At 34.1% G+C, this 16,508-nt stretch overlaps 1 protein-coding gene across 4 annotated transcripts in view; it reads left to right on the top strand.

Annotated features, from left to right (window-relative positions):
* The window catches only part of MPP6 (membrane palmitoylated protein 6), a 103,831-nt gene that overhangs the window by 65,884 nt on the left and 21,439 nt on the right, over positions 1-16,508 (top strand). For 3 of the 4 annotated variants that reach the window (XM_032483845.1, XM_032483846.1, XM_032483843.1), the window contains exons 4-8: positions 884-1,036; positions 1,836-2,063; positions 12,049-12,090; positions 13,561-13,692; positions 16,130-16,229. In XM_032483845.1, coding sequence (XP_032339736.1) covers positions 884-1,036; positions 1,836-2,063; positions 12,049-12,090; positions 13,561-13,692; positions 16,130-16,229 — 655 coding nt within the window. The remainder of the gene's footprint in view (positions 1-883; positions 1,037-1,835; positions 2,064-12,048; positions 12,091-13,560; positions 13,693-16,129; positions 16,230-16,508) is intronic. The other variant, XM_032483844.1, reaches the window with a different exon arrangement.

Here is a 16,508-nt window from a genome sequence, read left to right as displayed (position 1 = left end):
GAAATTACCAATTAAGCCCATAAGCTGATGGCTTCTATTCTGAACCTGTTAACATTTGCTCCCTTCTTTCTGTTTTGATCTATTGATTTTGAACTTGCATTCCCACACTCAAAAACTTAGCTTTATGTCTGTTTGCATTACACAATTACAGCACAAATTATATACACACACACAACACACACACACACATATACATACCCCCTCAAATTATAAGTAATTCCTAGAAAGCTAGATCAAAGTCATCCATGATGATAGCACATATACAGTAAATGTAGGAGGTAAAAGTAAATTCAGGACCATTACTAGCTCTTTCTCCCCTAAAAATGTAAATTTTATTCCCTTATTGGTAATACGGAATTTCCCATCACTGACAAAAGATGCTGATGTTTATTCATTGGGTATCTTTTTAACAGATATTTTGTACACGTGAAAAATATGTTATTGCTAACAACAGGTTTAGAATAAAAATTAGAGTCTTGGTATTTGAGTTCATATGATAACTAATAAATAGGAATTGGTTAAGTATTGAATGATGATGATGGTGATGACAGTGGTGGCAATGAAGTTCAGTCTTCCACTGCATCACACTTGGAAACCTAGGTTCAGTTTCCACTGAACATGAGACTTTTAAAAAGTCACAAAACTATCAGTCTCTTCAAATCTTATAAAACAACGAATACGATATTGTTTGATAACAAGTAAAACTGTATATGTTAATATTTCTTAAAAATATTCTACATACATTTGATTTAACTCATATTTGGGAATTTAATAATGTGTGTCTTGGAAATTTTTACTACTCTACCTGGGATAATGAACTAGTTATTTTTAATAATTTGTTCCATCTGTAATTAGTAACCACAGGCTGTTTGAATCCTTCTAGTCACTTTTGGAGGCCCATGATATTGTGGCATCAAAGTGTTATGATTCTCCTCCATCAAGCCCGGAAATGAATAATTCTTCAATCAATAATCAGTTATTACCAGTAGATGCCATTCGTATTCTTGGTATTCATAAAAGAGCTGGGGAACCATTGGTGAGTTGATAAGTCAGTGCCTTCTTAAATCTGAAATCTGATGTACTTGTGGCCAAGACACTACTCTGTCTCATTTTTTTCTGTTTTGTAATTTGTATCATTATGAAACCTTATTCATGTTTGTTTTACCAGTCTTCTTTGGCCTTTGTGTAAAATACACAGTTGATGCTCTCTCAATTTGACTGAGCATACAAAATTAAACCAAAATTAAAAGTTAAATTGAAATAGAGGCAAGAAGTTTGCCAATAAGAAGCAAAAATTTTAGGAGATAACTGCTTTCTTTTTTTCCTATGCCCTTTGAAGAAATAAACTGAAGTTTCTTGCCAATTATAGTATCAAAACACAGAAGAAACTTGTTATTAAAAGTTAAAGACATGGTAGGACTCTGTAAGTAAGGAAGTTTACAATTTCCTGCAGACATTAATATTTCTGGGCTCTGACTGTAAAAACAGTGACGTGGAAAAAAAGAAAAGCCGAGAACACCACCATCAGAATGCACAAGTACTTTTTCTTGCTCCTTTGAGCTTCCTTTTATCCTGTGGGATGCAGCCTAAGATATGTTTCGTTTTCAAGGTTAACCTTGCCATAGAGGTCCTTTTTTAAAGGATGGCATGTGTTATCACAGTTGCACATGGTTTAATGCAATTGGAGTATTGAGTCAGGAGAGAACATGGGTAAAGTAAGAAAGATTCATTCTCCTACTTTTAGAATTATTTTCTTATATATAAATATTCATGATAATTTTAAGATTTCTTCCTAAAAACCTAAAATCTGTCATTCCGTTCCTCATTTCCTTTAGGGTGTAACGTTTAGGGTTGAAAATAATGATTTGGTAATCGCCCGAATCCTTCATGGAGGGATGATAGATCGGCAAGGTCTGCTTCATGTGGGAGATATCATTAAAGAAGTCAATGGCCATGAGGTTGGAAACAATCCAAAGGAATTACAAGAATTACTGAAAAATATTAGTGGAAGTGTCACCCTAAAAATTTTACCGAGCTATAGAGATACCATTATTCCTCAACAGGTTAGTAATAAAATTCTTGCTAATATTAAGAATACTTTTACTTCTTTAATCACACTGTTGGGTATAACTACTGGTTTCTACTTTTTTGCTAAAGAAAAAAGAAAAAAACTGCCTGATCTAATTGTTCTGAAGTACCTTATTTTGTCATAGGTGAATTTTTTGATTTTTAAACAATTAATACAATCTTACTGCTAAAAAGGAATTAGTTAAGAAATCTCTTTGTGAACGCCATGAACCCTGGCATTTCAGTAATGTACAGCTATGTATGAGAAAAACCATAAAGGCTTTTAGTTGTTAATCTAACAAACATCTTTGGTGCCTGTTATGTTCCATGCCCTGTGAGAAAACAAGCATGTCGTCCTGATCACCCCTCACTTGGTGTTCCTATGATAGGCTAAATAGAGAATGAGGTCAGAAAGAGAGGATGGGTCCAGACTGAAAAGAATCTTGAACACCTGGTCTGCGCACATTTGATCTGTGTTTTGTAACTCATTTTTAGGTAAAATGGATTATTGAACACGGGCATATTTTAATGACAGTGATCATCTAACTTCATTATGTCGAGTGAATTTCAAAAAGGAGAGAGGTTAGATCATGTAAACAGGAAGCAGATTTTGGAAGGTGTGAAGTAATTTGGGAAAGACAATTCTAATGAAAGGCTATGAGGAGGCTTGGTTCAGAGACTCTTGCCGCCACCTACTAGCTTATCCTTCCTGTGCTGCTTTTTCTCATCTACACAGTTAGGGGTATTTCTTTTCTCAAAAGGTTGTTGGTAAGGATCCATTAAGTTAATTCGTGTACAGCTCTCATAGCAGCACCTGGAGCATCCTGAGTGCTCAGCGGGTAGCTGCTGCGGTTGTTGTGATGCTGCTGATGAAGTTGTGTCGTAGTTGTAAAGAAAGAAAAGGAAATAAAGTAATTGCAAAGGAACAGTGGGCAAGTGTGGCAGCAGTGTGTTGAAACTAAGAAGAGGGTTTTCCGATCTAGATAATGTAGAAAGAAGAAATACTTATCAGTGTTTCAGATGCCTTTAATTATTCAGGTTTATTCCAGAAATGTATTTTTCACATGTGAGTGAAATTACAAGTTTCTTACATAAGATACTGCCAGTATCTCTTTAATACTGTTAATATGAGAATTTAAAAGACTAGTTTTTATATTTCTATACAATTCTTTGAAATAACATGTGTTGAATACCTGCTCTATATTGTTTCTTGGAGGATAAGAATAGTCAGTCATGAATTTTAGTATATAAATTGGATTCCTGAAAATACATAGGCTTTTAATGAACTTTGGTTGAAATGAAGGGTAGAGATCTTGTCTTCAAGGAAAAGAAATGATATTAGAAATTAGACATTTTAAATTGCTAGTACCTCTCAAACTACCTTTGTTCTTCAATTGGCACCTAAGTAGATTGGAAAAGTAGAACTTTTTTTTTTAATTATATGTTAGTTGTGACAGCGTTTTTTGTTTTGTTTTGTTTTTTTCCTGCGCCCCCCACCCCCCACCCCGTGGTTCAAACTCCATAGTTACTACCGGCTCACTATGGCTATAATGAACTTTTACAGGAGAAATAATTTTTTGTAATACCAACAGCTAGTACTTTGCCAAATTCCTTTGTAGATTCTGCACCTGGCAAACTGTCTGAATGATGTGAAATGCAAGGATATTTAGCCCTTTAGTGGGCATACATTTTTCCACGTCCTGTGCCTTCTCAAACTGTGCTTTTTATTTAGCCTTTAGAGCTGGGTGAGGGCTTTGAAATGGGGAAGGAGAGGTCATCCAAGCCTGAGGCGGTCTCAGGCCCATCCATAAAAAAGAAGAGACTAACATGAAGGCTTCCAACAAGAGAGCTAAAACATATCCACACTGGGACATTCTCAAAGTGAAAGGGGCAACAATTGCTAATTATGCTGCAACAGTAGGACTGTGCTGGGCACACTGTGGTCCTCTTGCTAAGAGACACTAATGGGAAGCAAGGGCTTTTAGCCTCTTCAGCTCTGCCACTCTCACTCCCTGGAAGCTCCACCGTGTTGTCCTGGTGGGCCTGTCTCAACTCTTTCTCTTACTTCCTTGAGAGCAGATGGAAGCCAGGAGCTCTCCATTCCAGGGTGATGTTTTTCAAAGCATGATCAGTAGATCACCTTTATCAGCATCATTTGAGGTGCTTACTAAAAATCCAAAATCTTTCTTGAGACCTAAGAATCTAAATTTTTAAATTTAAAGACCAAGTTGGGTTAGAAATTGCAGCTGATTCTGAAGGTCTTCAATTTACGTGTATTTTGGGTCCCCACAGGCTGTTTAAAATTCTTTTTGTTTATTTAAGGCAAAAATGTGGGAATTCTCTTACTCATTCTAAGAGGCCATTACAATGCAAATATCAAAAATATTATGAAAAGAAATTATAGTTTTGTTTCACTCAAGGATATACATGTAAGAATTCTCAACAAAATATTAGCAAATGAAACTTAATGGTACATAAAAAGATAATACAACATGTCCAAGTTGGATTTATCCCAAGTATGCTATGAGATTTTGTATTAGAAAATCCATATATGTAACCAAACATACTAGCAGATTAACAGATTAAAGGAGAAAAATATCAGAAAAAATTTGATAAAATGTAATACCTATTCATGATTTTTTTAAAAAGATTAGTAAATCAGGAACAGGAAAGAACCTCTATTTTAAAAAAAAAACAAAACTAGAACAAACGTTATTCTCAGTAGTTGACTGTTAGAAGCACTCTTCAAAATCAGGAACTGGACTCTCAGCTGGTCTGCCTGAGACTACTTGAGTGCCAGGCCCAGTCCCCTACGAAGCCCCATTTCCTCTCCAACAAGATGAAAAAAAAACCCCACCGGAAACCAGGAGAAACTTGGCAAACTTCAGGCATAATTGTGCTTTGGTTAAAAAGAAGCCACCTTCAGATGATTTATAGAGTAACAGATGATACAACAAATATGTTATAACAGATGATAAAAAATCGTCAGTTCTCCTTAAAGAAACTAGGAATAAACAATATCTCTGATGTTAAAGAGGTAAGTATGTTTGCAAACTAGGGAGTGATGATCCACTTCAGCAGTGCTAACGTTCAGACATCTCTGGCAGCAAGCACTTTCACCATTACCATCTGTGCGAAGACAAAGCCCGTGACAGAAAGGCCACTCAAATCTTAGGCCAGCTTGATGTCAACAGGCTTTCAAGACATTGGCAGAAGCTGGATGGAAAAGCACCACTATTTTTATTGGGGTGGAGGGTGATCTTGTTCAGAATTTTGATGAGGCTTCCAACAGTGAGGCAAACAAAATTGACTCCACTTCTTTTTTAAAAAATAATAAAACTTCAAGAATTTTGACTCCTTTAAAAAATTTTGTTGAGGATGTAGTGAAATTTAGAAACCTGTGGTATTTTAAATTTTGAGGCCCTTGGACGCTGCTACTTTTTAAATTACTTATTTCTACACAATTTTTTGTTTACAGTTCATTAAGCCAAAGAAGCCAGAACATCAAGTTTGAAATAAGGATTAATAGTCATTGCCTAATTAAAAAAATTAAGAACTAGAGAAGGATGTTCATTGGCTCCACTTATATTTAGTATTTTATGGAAACTTCCATAAGCACAGGAAGACAAAAATAATTACGGAAGATAAGATTTGGAAAGTAGAAAATAAAACATTATTTTCAAATAATAAGATTTTTTAATTGAAGCTCTCCCCAAACTATACATTATTAGAAATAATTTAGCAAGGTACTTGAAAATAAGATTAATATACAAAAGTCAGTTTCATTTCTGTATGCCACCAGCAAACATCTAGAAATATAACTAAGACAGCATTTATAATAGAGACAGAGAATGTCGCATTTATAATAGAGACAGAAAATGTCACATTTATGTCTAGGAATAAATCTAACAAAAATATTCAAGACCTCCATGCACAAAAATTATGAAAATCTAAATCGAGATGTATTGTATTCATCGACAGGAAGACAGTGTTATAAAAATACCAGTTTTCTTCAGATTGACTTACAGATTCAATTAAATTCCAATGAAAACTCCAATAAGATTAGTCATAGTATTTGATAAGATGAAGGGCCAAGACACTTTTGAGGCAGAAAAGCAGGAATAGGGACTTAATGTGTAGGAATTAAGATAGGCGGCATTGGTATATGATTAGACAAAATGATCAGTGGAAGACAGAGTTCAGAAAGACATCTGCACACATATGTTACTTTTCTATCTGACAGAGATTTGTCTTTCAGTGAGAAAAATACTATTCAGGTAATAAAATTGGTTATTCAGAGGTGATATAGGAAACTGTGTTCCTGTTTTATTCTACATACACAAATCCAGTAAAAGAGGATACATGGTTGGTAAACACGTGAAGAGATATTAAAAAATCACAGTGTGAGATACCATTTTATAACATGCAGTTGACAGAAACTGTAGTTGTGAATCCAGAGTATTCTACATTGCTGGTGGCAATGTTAATTGGTATAACACATAGTGAGGAAAAAGGTTTAGCGTTACCAGAGTTGAATGTTTACATACACCAAGACTTGGAATTTCTTAGAGCAATTCTTACATATGTACAGCTGGAAACATGTAAATCCTGAAAGATTACATCCATATAGCATGATACTATCTTTTTTAAGTTTTAATAACCAAATATGTACTTTTAAAGACTACATATAAGTACGATATAAACTATACAAAAAGGAAAGGAAGGAGTTTGTGAACACAAGATTCAGGGTGAGGATTACCTTTGTTGTTGGGGAAGCCAGGGTGATGGGAAGGAATGGAATGTGGGCAGGGGAACCATGTGTAGCCTCTGTTTTGGGTAACTAACCAAATTAAAGAAAATTAAAAGCAGGTTTTGCATGAACCAGTGATTGAAGTAAAACATAAATTAAGAATTAGTAGTAGTATGATTCAGAGCAGCCTAGGTTAATATTTTTTTTAAATAAATTTTTTGACTAACAGAAGCTTCAATTTGTGTCCCACATATGGTTATTTACCATATAGGAATATGAATAGCCCCTCAATTCTTTTTTATCTAAATATATAATCTAGTCTCCTTGCTGATCTCAAAATACGTTGTTAGTGTGTCTGCATTAAACTAAGTAGGCAGAGTTCATACACTTTGAAAATCTTTAGTAAAATAGCATTCTCCCTTAATTATCTCTGCTATTGTCATAGAGAACTTCTTAGCAACTCTGATCACTGCATTGACTACGTTGTCACTTACTCTGATTTGCAAACTCAGATGGACCTGAAACTATGGTTTGAGACTGAGAGTGTGTATGCAACACTTGCACCATGTTCAGCTGACACATTCCCACATTATCAGCCTTCTTCTGATTAACCATAAAGGTCATGGTGGAGATGTTTCTCTAGCCTTTCATCCATTTGATTTCTCTTCTCCTAATTATGATCATTTGCATAGGCACAGCATGTTCCTGTGCAATATTTATTTTGTCAGTTCTTTAACTATGTTTATCTTTTCTTTTTAAAACTATCTCTGAGGCAAAGTTTACATAAATAGCATGGACTTAAATTGTACAATTGATAAGTGTAGACATATCTATGTACCCATGAAGCCCTCAACACCATTGAGTCAGTGAATGTGTCTCTCACCCCTAGAAGTTTCCTTGTGTCCACTGTCTTTCTTCCCTCCTGTGCCCTACCCGCCCAGCCTTCATGCCAGGCAAGTACTGTACTCCTGTCACTATAAATTAGTTTACATTTTCTATGTTTTTATATAAATAGATTCATACAACATGAATCCTTTGATTTTGCTTTTTTTTTTAATTTGACTCTTTCACTCAGCATAATTATTTGGGGATTCATCCATGTTTTTGTGTGTATCAGTAGTTGATTCCTTTTTATTGACAAACAGTATTCCATTGCATGGATATACCACAGTTTGATTATCGATTAACTGGCTGATGAACAGTTTTGTTGTTTACAGTTTGGGGCTATTATAAATAAAGATGCTATGGATATTTACATCTAAGTCCCTTGGGTAAATACCTAAGAATTGAAGTATTAGGTCATATGGTAGGTATATATTGAACTATTAAAGGAATGGCCAAACTATTTTCAAAAGTGGTTGTACCAGTTTATTTTCCCACCAATGTTATATGAAAGTTGCAATTACTGCACATCTTCACCAACATCTGGTATGGTCAGTCTTTATAATTTTAGCCATTCTTATAGTTGTGTACTGGTATCTCATCATGATTTTAGTTTGCATTTCCCTAATGACTGCTAATATTGAGCATCTTTTCAAGTGCTTATTTGCCATGCTTATGACTACTTTGGTGATGTCTTCAAATCTTTTCATTCATTTTTTATTGAGTTGATTGCTTTCTTATTACTTAGTTTTTGAGAGTTTATTATGTCTTGATAAAGTATTTGATTGGAATTATGATTTACAAAGATTTCTCCTAGTGAGGCTTGTCTTCATTCCATTAGCAGTGTAATACAAAGAACAGATGTTCTTAATTTCTGTGAAGTCTAATTTGTCGTTTAAAAAATTTTTTCTATATAAAAGAAATCTTTGTTCTATGTACATAAATCTCTGTACAACACAAGGTCATAAAGATTTTCTCCTGTATTTTCTTCTAAAAGTTTTATGGTTTTATAGTCTACATCTGTGATCCATTTACCCTGAGTTTTTGTATAAGGTGTAGTAGATATGGATACAACGACTGGTTTGGAGGGTTGGGGGTTTTTTTGGTTTGTTTTGTGTGTGTGTGTGTTTTTGTTTGTTTGCATATAGGTATCCAATTTTTCCAGCTCCATTTGTTGAAAAAAATATTTCTTTCATCAGATTTGGAAATTTTTTGACTGTTACTTCTTCATATATTTTTTTCTGCCCCTCTATTTCTCCTGTCCTTTGGTGACATCAGTTACACATATATTCAGCAACTGGAAATTGTCCCATAGTTCACTGATATGTCTTTTCACTTATTTCAATCTTGTTTTCCCCCATTATTTCATGTTGGACAGTTTCTATTGCTGTGTCTTCAGATTTACTATGTCTGATATGCTGTTAATCATGTCCAGTTTACTTTTCATCTCAGATATTTTTGTCTTCATCTCTAGAAATTTGAATTGAGTCTTTTTTTACATCTGCCATGTTTCTACCTAACATGCCCAGTCCTTCCTCTAGCTTCTTGAACATATAAGTACAATTTATAAAGTTAAAAATAATTATTTAAATGTCCTTGCCTACTAATTCAATGATCTTTGTCATTTCTGGGTCACTCTTAATCGGTTAATATTTCTCCATATTTTAGGTGATATTTTCTTGATTATTTGCCTGCCTGATCATTTTTGATTGGCTGCCAGACATGAAGGCTGCTAGACCTTGTGAAACGCTGGATATTTTTGTTTTCTTAGAAATATTCTCAAGCTTTGTTTTAGAATAGTTAAGTTACATGGAAACAGTTGGATCCTTTCAGATTTTGCTTTTTAAGCTTTGTTAGGTACAACCAGAATAGGATTTAAGTCTAGGGCAAAACCCTTCCAAATACTGAATGCTTAATGAATTATCAGGTTTTCCCACTCACACTGGTGAATATAGAAACTGTTCCTGACACTGCATGACCTCCTGGTATTGTTTCCCATAATGCTGGTTCTTTACCTGATCATACACATGCACCGACAAATACTCAGCTGAAGGCTGGAGGGAGTCCTCTGCAGTTCTCAAGCCCTTTCTCTGTGCAGCCCTTTCCTCACTGATTACTCTTTTCTGTGCACTGTAGCCACCTTGATCTCGCAGCTCATCTGCTCAACTTGGAGATCACCAGGCTCTACTGAGTCTCCCTTCCTGAGTTGCATTCTGGAGACTTTCTGTGCAGTTAACAAGACCAGTTGTATAGTTCATCTTGTTTGTTTCCATTTCTTAGGAATCTCTGTCTTTGATGTCTTGAAAGACATTTCAAATATTTTGTCAGATATTTTAGTTTCTGGTTGGAGGGTGGGTTCTTGTTACTTTGTATTAGTCAGAAGTGGGAGTCATTTTATCTTTATTTTCATTAACATAAAAATTTGATTTTTGAGTAAGTGAATCATTCGCATGATTCAGAAGTTAAGAAGTAAGAATATGCATTTGGCTGAAATCTCCCTTCTGATCCACTACCAGTCTAATCCCCACTCCGGACTGTTAAACAATTAGGTTGCTTCCAATCTTTTGTGATTAGGAAATACTTAGTAGTTAATAGTCTTCTACATAAGTCATTTTGCATATGCCTGAGTAATACTGCTGTTGAATACATTCCCATAGGTGGATTACTAGGTCAGAGGTTTTTGCATTTGTAATTTTGATAGCTACTGACAAATTGTCCTCCTGTTACTGAACAAAAAGTTCGTGTGCCCAACACACAGGCCAAACAAACTAAAACATTGGAGTTTGGAGCAGAGAGAGGTTCATTGCTGGGCAAGCAAGGAGATTGGGTGGGTCGTACTTAGAAAAACCCAAACTCCCCAATGGTTTTGAGAGAAATGTTTTTATAGGCAAAATGTGGGGTGAGGGCAGTAGGATGTATGACTTTCTTTGGATTGATTGGTGGTGAGGTAACAGGGCAGCGTTCCAGGAATCTTGTGCTTAGCCTGAAGTTGCCATCCTTCACCACGTGGGGCCCTTAGTTCCTGCAGAACTCAAAAATACTGTTAAGTATATTCCTTGAGGAGGAACTAGGACCCTGCCCCAAGGCTGCAGTTTTTTCATTTTGTTTTGTTTTGACTGTTCCTCCTTTGTTAATTCATTCCATCCCTTTCCTGATTAGCAGCAGTTTGAATCTGCCCTTTGGAACTCAGAGAAGGTCAAGGAAGCTGAATGAAGCCTAGTTCCTATAAACAAGAAATGGAGGACACAGAAAGGATTTGTACCAGGGAGGACCCCACAGGGTCCTTCTCCATTTCACTCCCAAGGAATTAAATCAGTTCTTCCACCAACTTGTTAGGACTGTGAGTCAACAGGCACTTACCTATCTACAGAATGATATCAGATACTTAGATTTCTATTAATGTGATACGAAAAAAATGTTATTATAACAGTTTTAACTTGTATTTCTACTCTGAGTGAGGTTAACATCTCCTCCTCTGTTTAAAAGACATTCGTTCTTCCTTTCTTCTCTTCCATCTACTTTAGATTGTTGGTCATTCAGTTCTTTTAGTGATAAAAATATAAGATTGAAATATATTAGCAGATTGTATTTAGTAACTTCTTAATAACAAGTGAGCAGTTAACATCCATAGCCTATTAATGAAACACTTTAAACGGTATATAATAAAACATAATTATACTAAACCTAGTCAAATCTCAGTGATTTACAAAATGTTTAGATCAAAGTTTGGGTTAATTGATTTTTCAGACAAATTTTCAAAGTTTAGAATAAAACTAGTTTAATCTGTGTTTTTGAGCATAAGAGTAACGTTCCAAAGCTAATTTGGTTAGTGAAAAAATAAAATTGTTTCTTCTAGAAATCTTTTACATTTAAGTGATACGGTTTGTTTCACAAATAATGACATTTCCTGAACAATTTGATGGGAGTAGGGGAATGAATACTTGAAATTTGGACTCACTCAGAAAATCTGAGCTTTTTGTTACAAATGTATTCTGTCCCACAGATACAGATAAGAGTAATAAACACGTTCATGGTTAGGCGACAGAATGCTCTTATTAATCATTCAGTACAGCTTTCTTGAGAACTAAGGAGTATTGAAGTATTTTTACAACTTTGCATATCCATCCTTTTTCTCTGCTTCATCTCAAATAGCTCTAACTTTTACTATTATCATTTATAATTTTCAAGTATTATACCCTATGTATTATACCCTTCCCTAATTAAGTTAGGGAAGTAGTTGCTTTACAAAATGAGTAAAGTAATAGTGGGCCAGTAGTTTGTTTATATTTTGTTAATTTATTATCAGTTAAAGTCTGGCTTTATTTATGCAATGAAAAATATATTTTTAGAGTTGCATCAGTATGGAGAGGCATCCAGCACACATCCGTCAGGTATGATGTCATTCCAGGACATTCTCTGGTACTCCATTTTTATGTCTTATCAGCCAACTAAATTTACCTTGATTAAACTTAATCATTTTGGGTTTCTTTCCATTGCCAAAACATTGAGCTGCATGCCATTGTCAAGTTAGCCAATTGTCATGTTTAAGCACTCTTAATATTGTTTGTATGCTTGCTTTTTAGATATTTCTAAAATTGTATATCAGGAAAAAATTATTGCCTTATTGATTTTTTTAAAGCATTAATATTTAGCCTTTCAAAAGTTATTGAAAATGTTCTGAATGCTTTCTATCAAAATCATCTAATTGTAAATAACTAAAATTTTGTCACTTGTTCCCAAATTTAGTTATATTATTTTAATATGCATCCATCACATTACATTTTACCACACTAATAATGTAATGTATCTACTTGTGTTATCTGAATATCTTGTTTGGTTATATTTATAGAAGTATGATAAACAAATAGAAGAATAACATTGTTATTTTGACTAATTATGCGCTTTCCTGTTTGTTAGTTTACCTGTTGATTAATACTAAGTCAGTTCTTTTAGAAGATAAAATTTGAATTTCTATAAATATGCCTGAAAAAAATGTGTTTCAAGAAAGTAATTGGTCTGAACCTGCCATCAAATACTGAAAATGCTTAACTCAGTTAGAATTCAAATGAAAAACAAAATTTTCTGGATACTGGAGATCATAACAGTGATAATTGACATACTTTTATTAATAAAACAGACTTAAAAGAAATTTGTATCGTTAAATGAATTTAAATTAGAAAATAGTTTCAAAGCTTTTTCAGTACTTGTCTTATGATTAATTTAATGCTGATCATTTAAATCAAAGCAAGATTATTCCGAGAAGTATTTTCCACACTAATTTTGACCAGTGTGAATCTGTGTGATTAAAAATATATGTTATTACATGGGATGAAAGTTGGGGGTTGTTTCGGTTTTTGTTTTTTAAAGGTTAGTAAATATATTTCAGGACTGATTTCAACATGAACTTTTAATTTTGGTTTCCAGATCCTTTCAAAAAGTCAGTCCTATTATTTCTGAAATATATGCCTTAAATTAACTGCATATATAGATTCAGGACATTAAGTGAAAAGTAGCATTTATAAATAAACTGCATAAAATTATGCAGTGTTGATTAGAAAATCATGTGAAAAGATTGGGAGAAAGTGTTAAGATTGGTGGAATGAAACAATTGTCAAACTGTTAATTTAAGAAGTTAAAATAGAAACAGAATTTAATGTAGTACTAATATTTATTTCTTATTTTCTTTTCTGATACCAAATTATTAATGTTCTAATAATTTTATTTGAGAAAGACAAGTTTCTTAGCTGAAGTGCTAAGTACAGTGTCAATTACAGTTAAATCACAGTGGATTGAAAAGGATTTCAAAAATCCAGTGACAGATGATACATCTCTAGTATTTTTAATTGTGCTGTGTGTTTTAGGTATTTGTGAAATGTCATTTTGATTATAATCCATACAATGATAACCTGATACCCTGCAAAGAAGCAGGATTGACATTTTCAAAAGGAGAAATTCTTCAGATTGTAAACAGAGAAGATCCAAACTGGTGGCAGGTTAGTATGCTTCTCAAAATTTCTTCAACTGCTTTTTTATTTTTTAGTCTTATATCTGGCCAATATCTGAATATTCAGGAATAAGGTATTAGCATTTGTTCTAATGATTTTTTCTGCATTAACAGCTTCTGCTTCATGGCTGCTAATTTTATGGACAAAAGACCAAATTGAGAGGGAATTTATGAGTAGCTATTTACAAGTTCAGAACTATCTAGCCTGTGATGGTGCAATTCCATTGGTTTAGAGACTACACCAATTGGTTCTTCCACATATAATTGTGGTAAAATATAGTATTGGGCAAGAACAACTCACTGGGGGTCATCCCTTGGCAGTGTTTGTTTTTGTTCATTTTTAACTAGGAGTCTTTTACTGTGGGTAGTCTTTCTCTTGTCTCCTCTCACTCTGTATACATTCATGACAAATAAAACATCATTTCTTAAGCTCTTCAAATCTATTTGCCCACCTCTTCTCAGTTATTGAGAAATGAAGGTTTGCTTTATCAGCAGTGTTGTTTGGTCTTGAATTGAAATCTGTTGTATATGCTAAGAAATGTATGTTATCACTGTTGCCTTTCCATTTTTCAGAAGATCTGTGTATCTTCTTTTTCCTTGCCCCTAATATGGCTTTCAGAAATCTCTAGCAGCAGTAATAAGTCTGTTTTTGTCATTGTTTACATCGGCTAACAACAGTATTCAGAACTGGAGAAACAAAATCTAAAATCCCTTAAACTGTCAAAGCAGAAGAGAGTCTCATTAAAGAACAAGATGTGACAGAAAAAAGACTCAGGACCTACCACTAAACTATGAATTAAACTGAGGTGTTAGTAATTCACGTTAGCTCTATTGAGTTACATTGACGTCAAAGGGGGAGTGAATTACAAGAATAAGAACAATTGTACCAATGTGTCCTTAAAATTATAAATTAAAACATTATTATGTAGAAGTGCACTATGTGGTGAGAAAACTAAGGAGTAAATTAAACAGAACCCATGATTTCAAGAGGTTTTCACTGAATTTCTTAGAACTCTCATCTAAAAAATCTGCTTTCTGTGGCTGTTTCCTTTTTTCCCTTCGTTGTGAATGCCATCTCTTACAGTTTTTTAATCCTGTTGCCATTATCGATCTCAGTCTCTTCCCGCACTTTGTCATCTATTACTTTAATTGTTCTTTTGGGATTTTAATGGCTAAAAATGATACTAGATTTTTCTGTGCTAGTTCTAAGGCTGAAGTCACTGATGTTGTGGGATAAGCCATTAGTAGCCAGTTCTCCAACCACTGTTTTGAAATAGCACTTCTTTGGGTTTTTTATATGATATCATTCATATGTGAATATAAAAAAAAAGAAAAGAAAAAAGAGGACACTAAGGAACACATCTACAGAACAGAAACACTCACAGACATAGTAAACAATCTTATGGTTACAGGGGAAAAGAGGTGGGATGGGATAAATTTGGAAGTTTGAGATTTGTAAATGTTAACCACTATATATAAAAATAGATAAACAGATTCCTTCTGTATAGCACAGGGAACTATATTCTATATCTTGTAATAACCTTTAATGAAAAAGAACATGAAAATGAATATATATATGTGTATATATATATATATATATATATACACACACACATGACTGGGACATTGTACTGTACATCAGAAATTGACACATTGTAACTGACTATACTGTTTAAAAAAAGCTGTCTAGAATATAAAGGTTAACATTCCCCAAATCTACAAAAATAGTGGAGAAACTATTAAAACACTATTTAATTTCTAAAAAAAGAAAGAAGAGCTGATTTTGGACTAGAATCAGGTATCTTACTAGCTTTATCAGTTCAACTAGCATATTTTGAGTACTCACTATATTCAAGCAACATAAGAATAAAATGACAAAAAGTCCCCCCCCCTCCCAAAGTTAGTTTGTTGACAGTAGGTGAAGTTTTGCCTATTCTAAAGTTACCCCTCAGGATATTCAGATTCCTGAAAGCATCAATTAAACTTTTTATTCTCCCAGTACTGCCTTTTTTTTTTTTTTTTTTAATCTCAGGAAACACCAACATAGTAGGATTAGTGTGGTAGTTAGATACCTAACTAACAAATGCAAAATGAAACATCCTGCTCACACATAGAACAGCATTTATTCCTTTCCATTCTATGACTAACCTAGTATTATAAATAGTTTTAGTAATTTAAAGAGCCTGTATACCTTTGTATTTTGGTCCCCAAATTTCACTATCAAATGGCACACTGATTAGGTGCCAATTGATTCCTCAGTGCTAAAGTGTTTAAATATCCTAACTGACAATGCCATAGATTTAAATGTCAAGGTCTTAAGAGCAAATGCGATTTTTTTTTTCAACTGACTACTGCTTATCCTACTTAACACAATGTGGTCTCAAATTTTGGTCACTGAGATATACAATTCATTAATTTGCTTCTAGGCTAGCCATGTAAAAGAGGGAGGAAGCGCTGGTCTCATTCCAAGCCAGTTCCTGGAAGAGAAGAGAAAGGCATTTGTTAGAAGAGACTGGGACAATTCAGGTGATGAGCTTGACACCATAAAGTAACAAGTAGCCCTTTGTGGCCACCTTTCTTTGCCTCTTTCATCTGGATTAGCAGATGAATTTGTTTAAAATATATCCAGAATTAATCCCTCCCATCTACTTTATTGTATATCTCTCTCAAAAGTAAACTTTTTGACCCCATTCTGCCACCTGCTGGTATTGTATCAGAATTCAGTGGCTCAACTCACCCCTGTCCCCTTCTGCCTTGTAGGATGCAACACTGGAAAGATAGTTCTCCCACCACAGGGAAGTATTT

The sequence above is a fragment of the Camelus ferus genome, chromosome 7 (assembly GCF_009834535.1).
Source record: "Camelus ferus isolate YT-003-E chromosome 7, BCGSAC_Cfer_1.0, whole genome shotgun sequence".
In the NCBI taxonomy this organism is placed as follows: domain Eukaryota; kingdom Metazoa; phylum Chordata; class Mammalia; order Artiodactyla; family Camelidae; genus Camelus; species Camelus ferus.
Note: the sequence above shows the minus strand (reverse complement) of the source record. Positions and strands in the feature narration are given on the sequence as shown.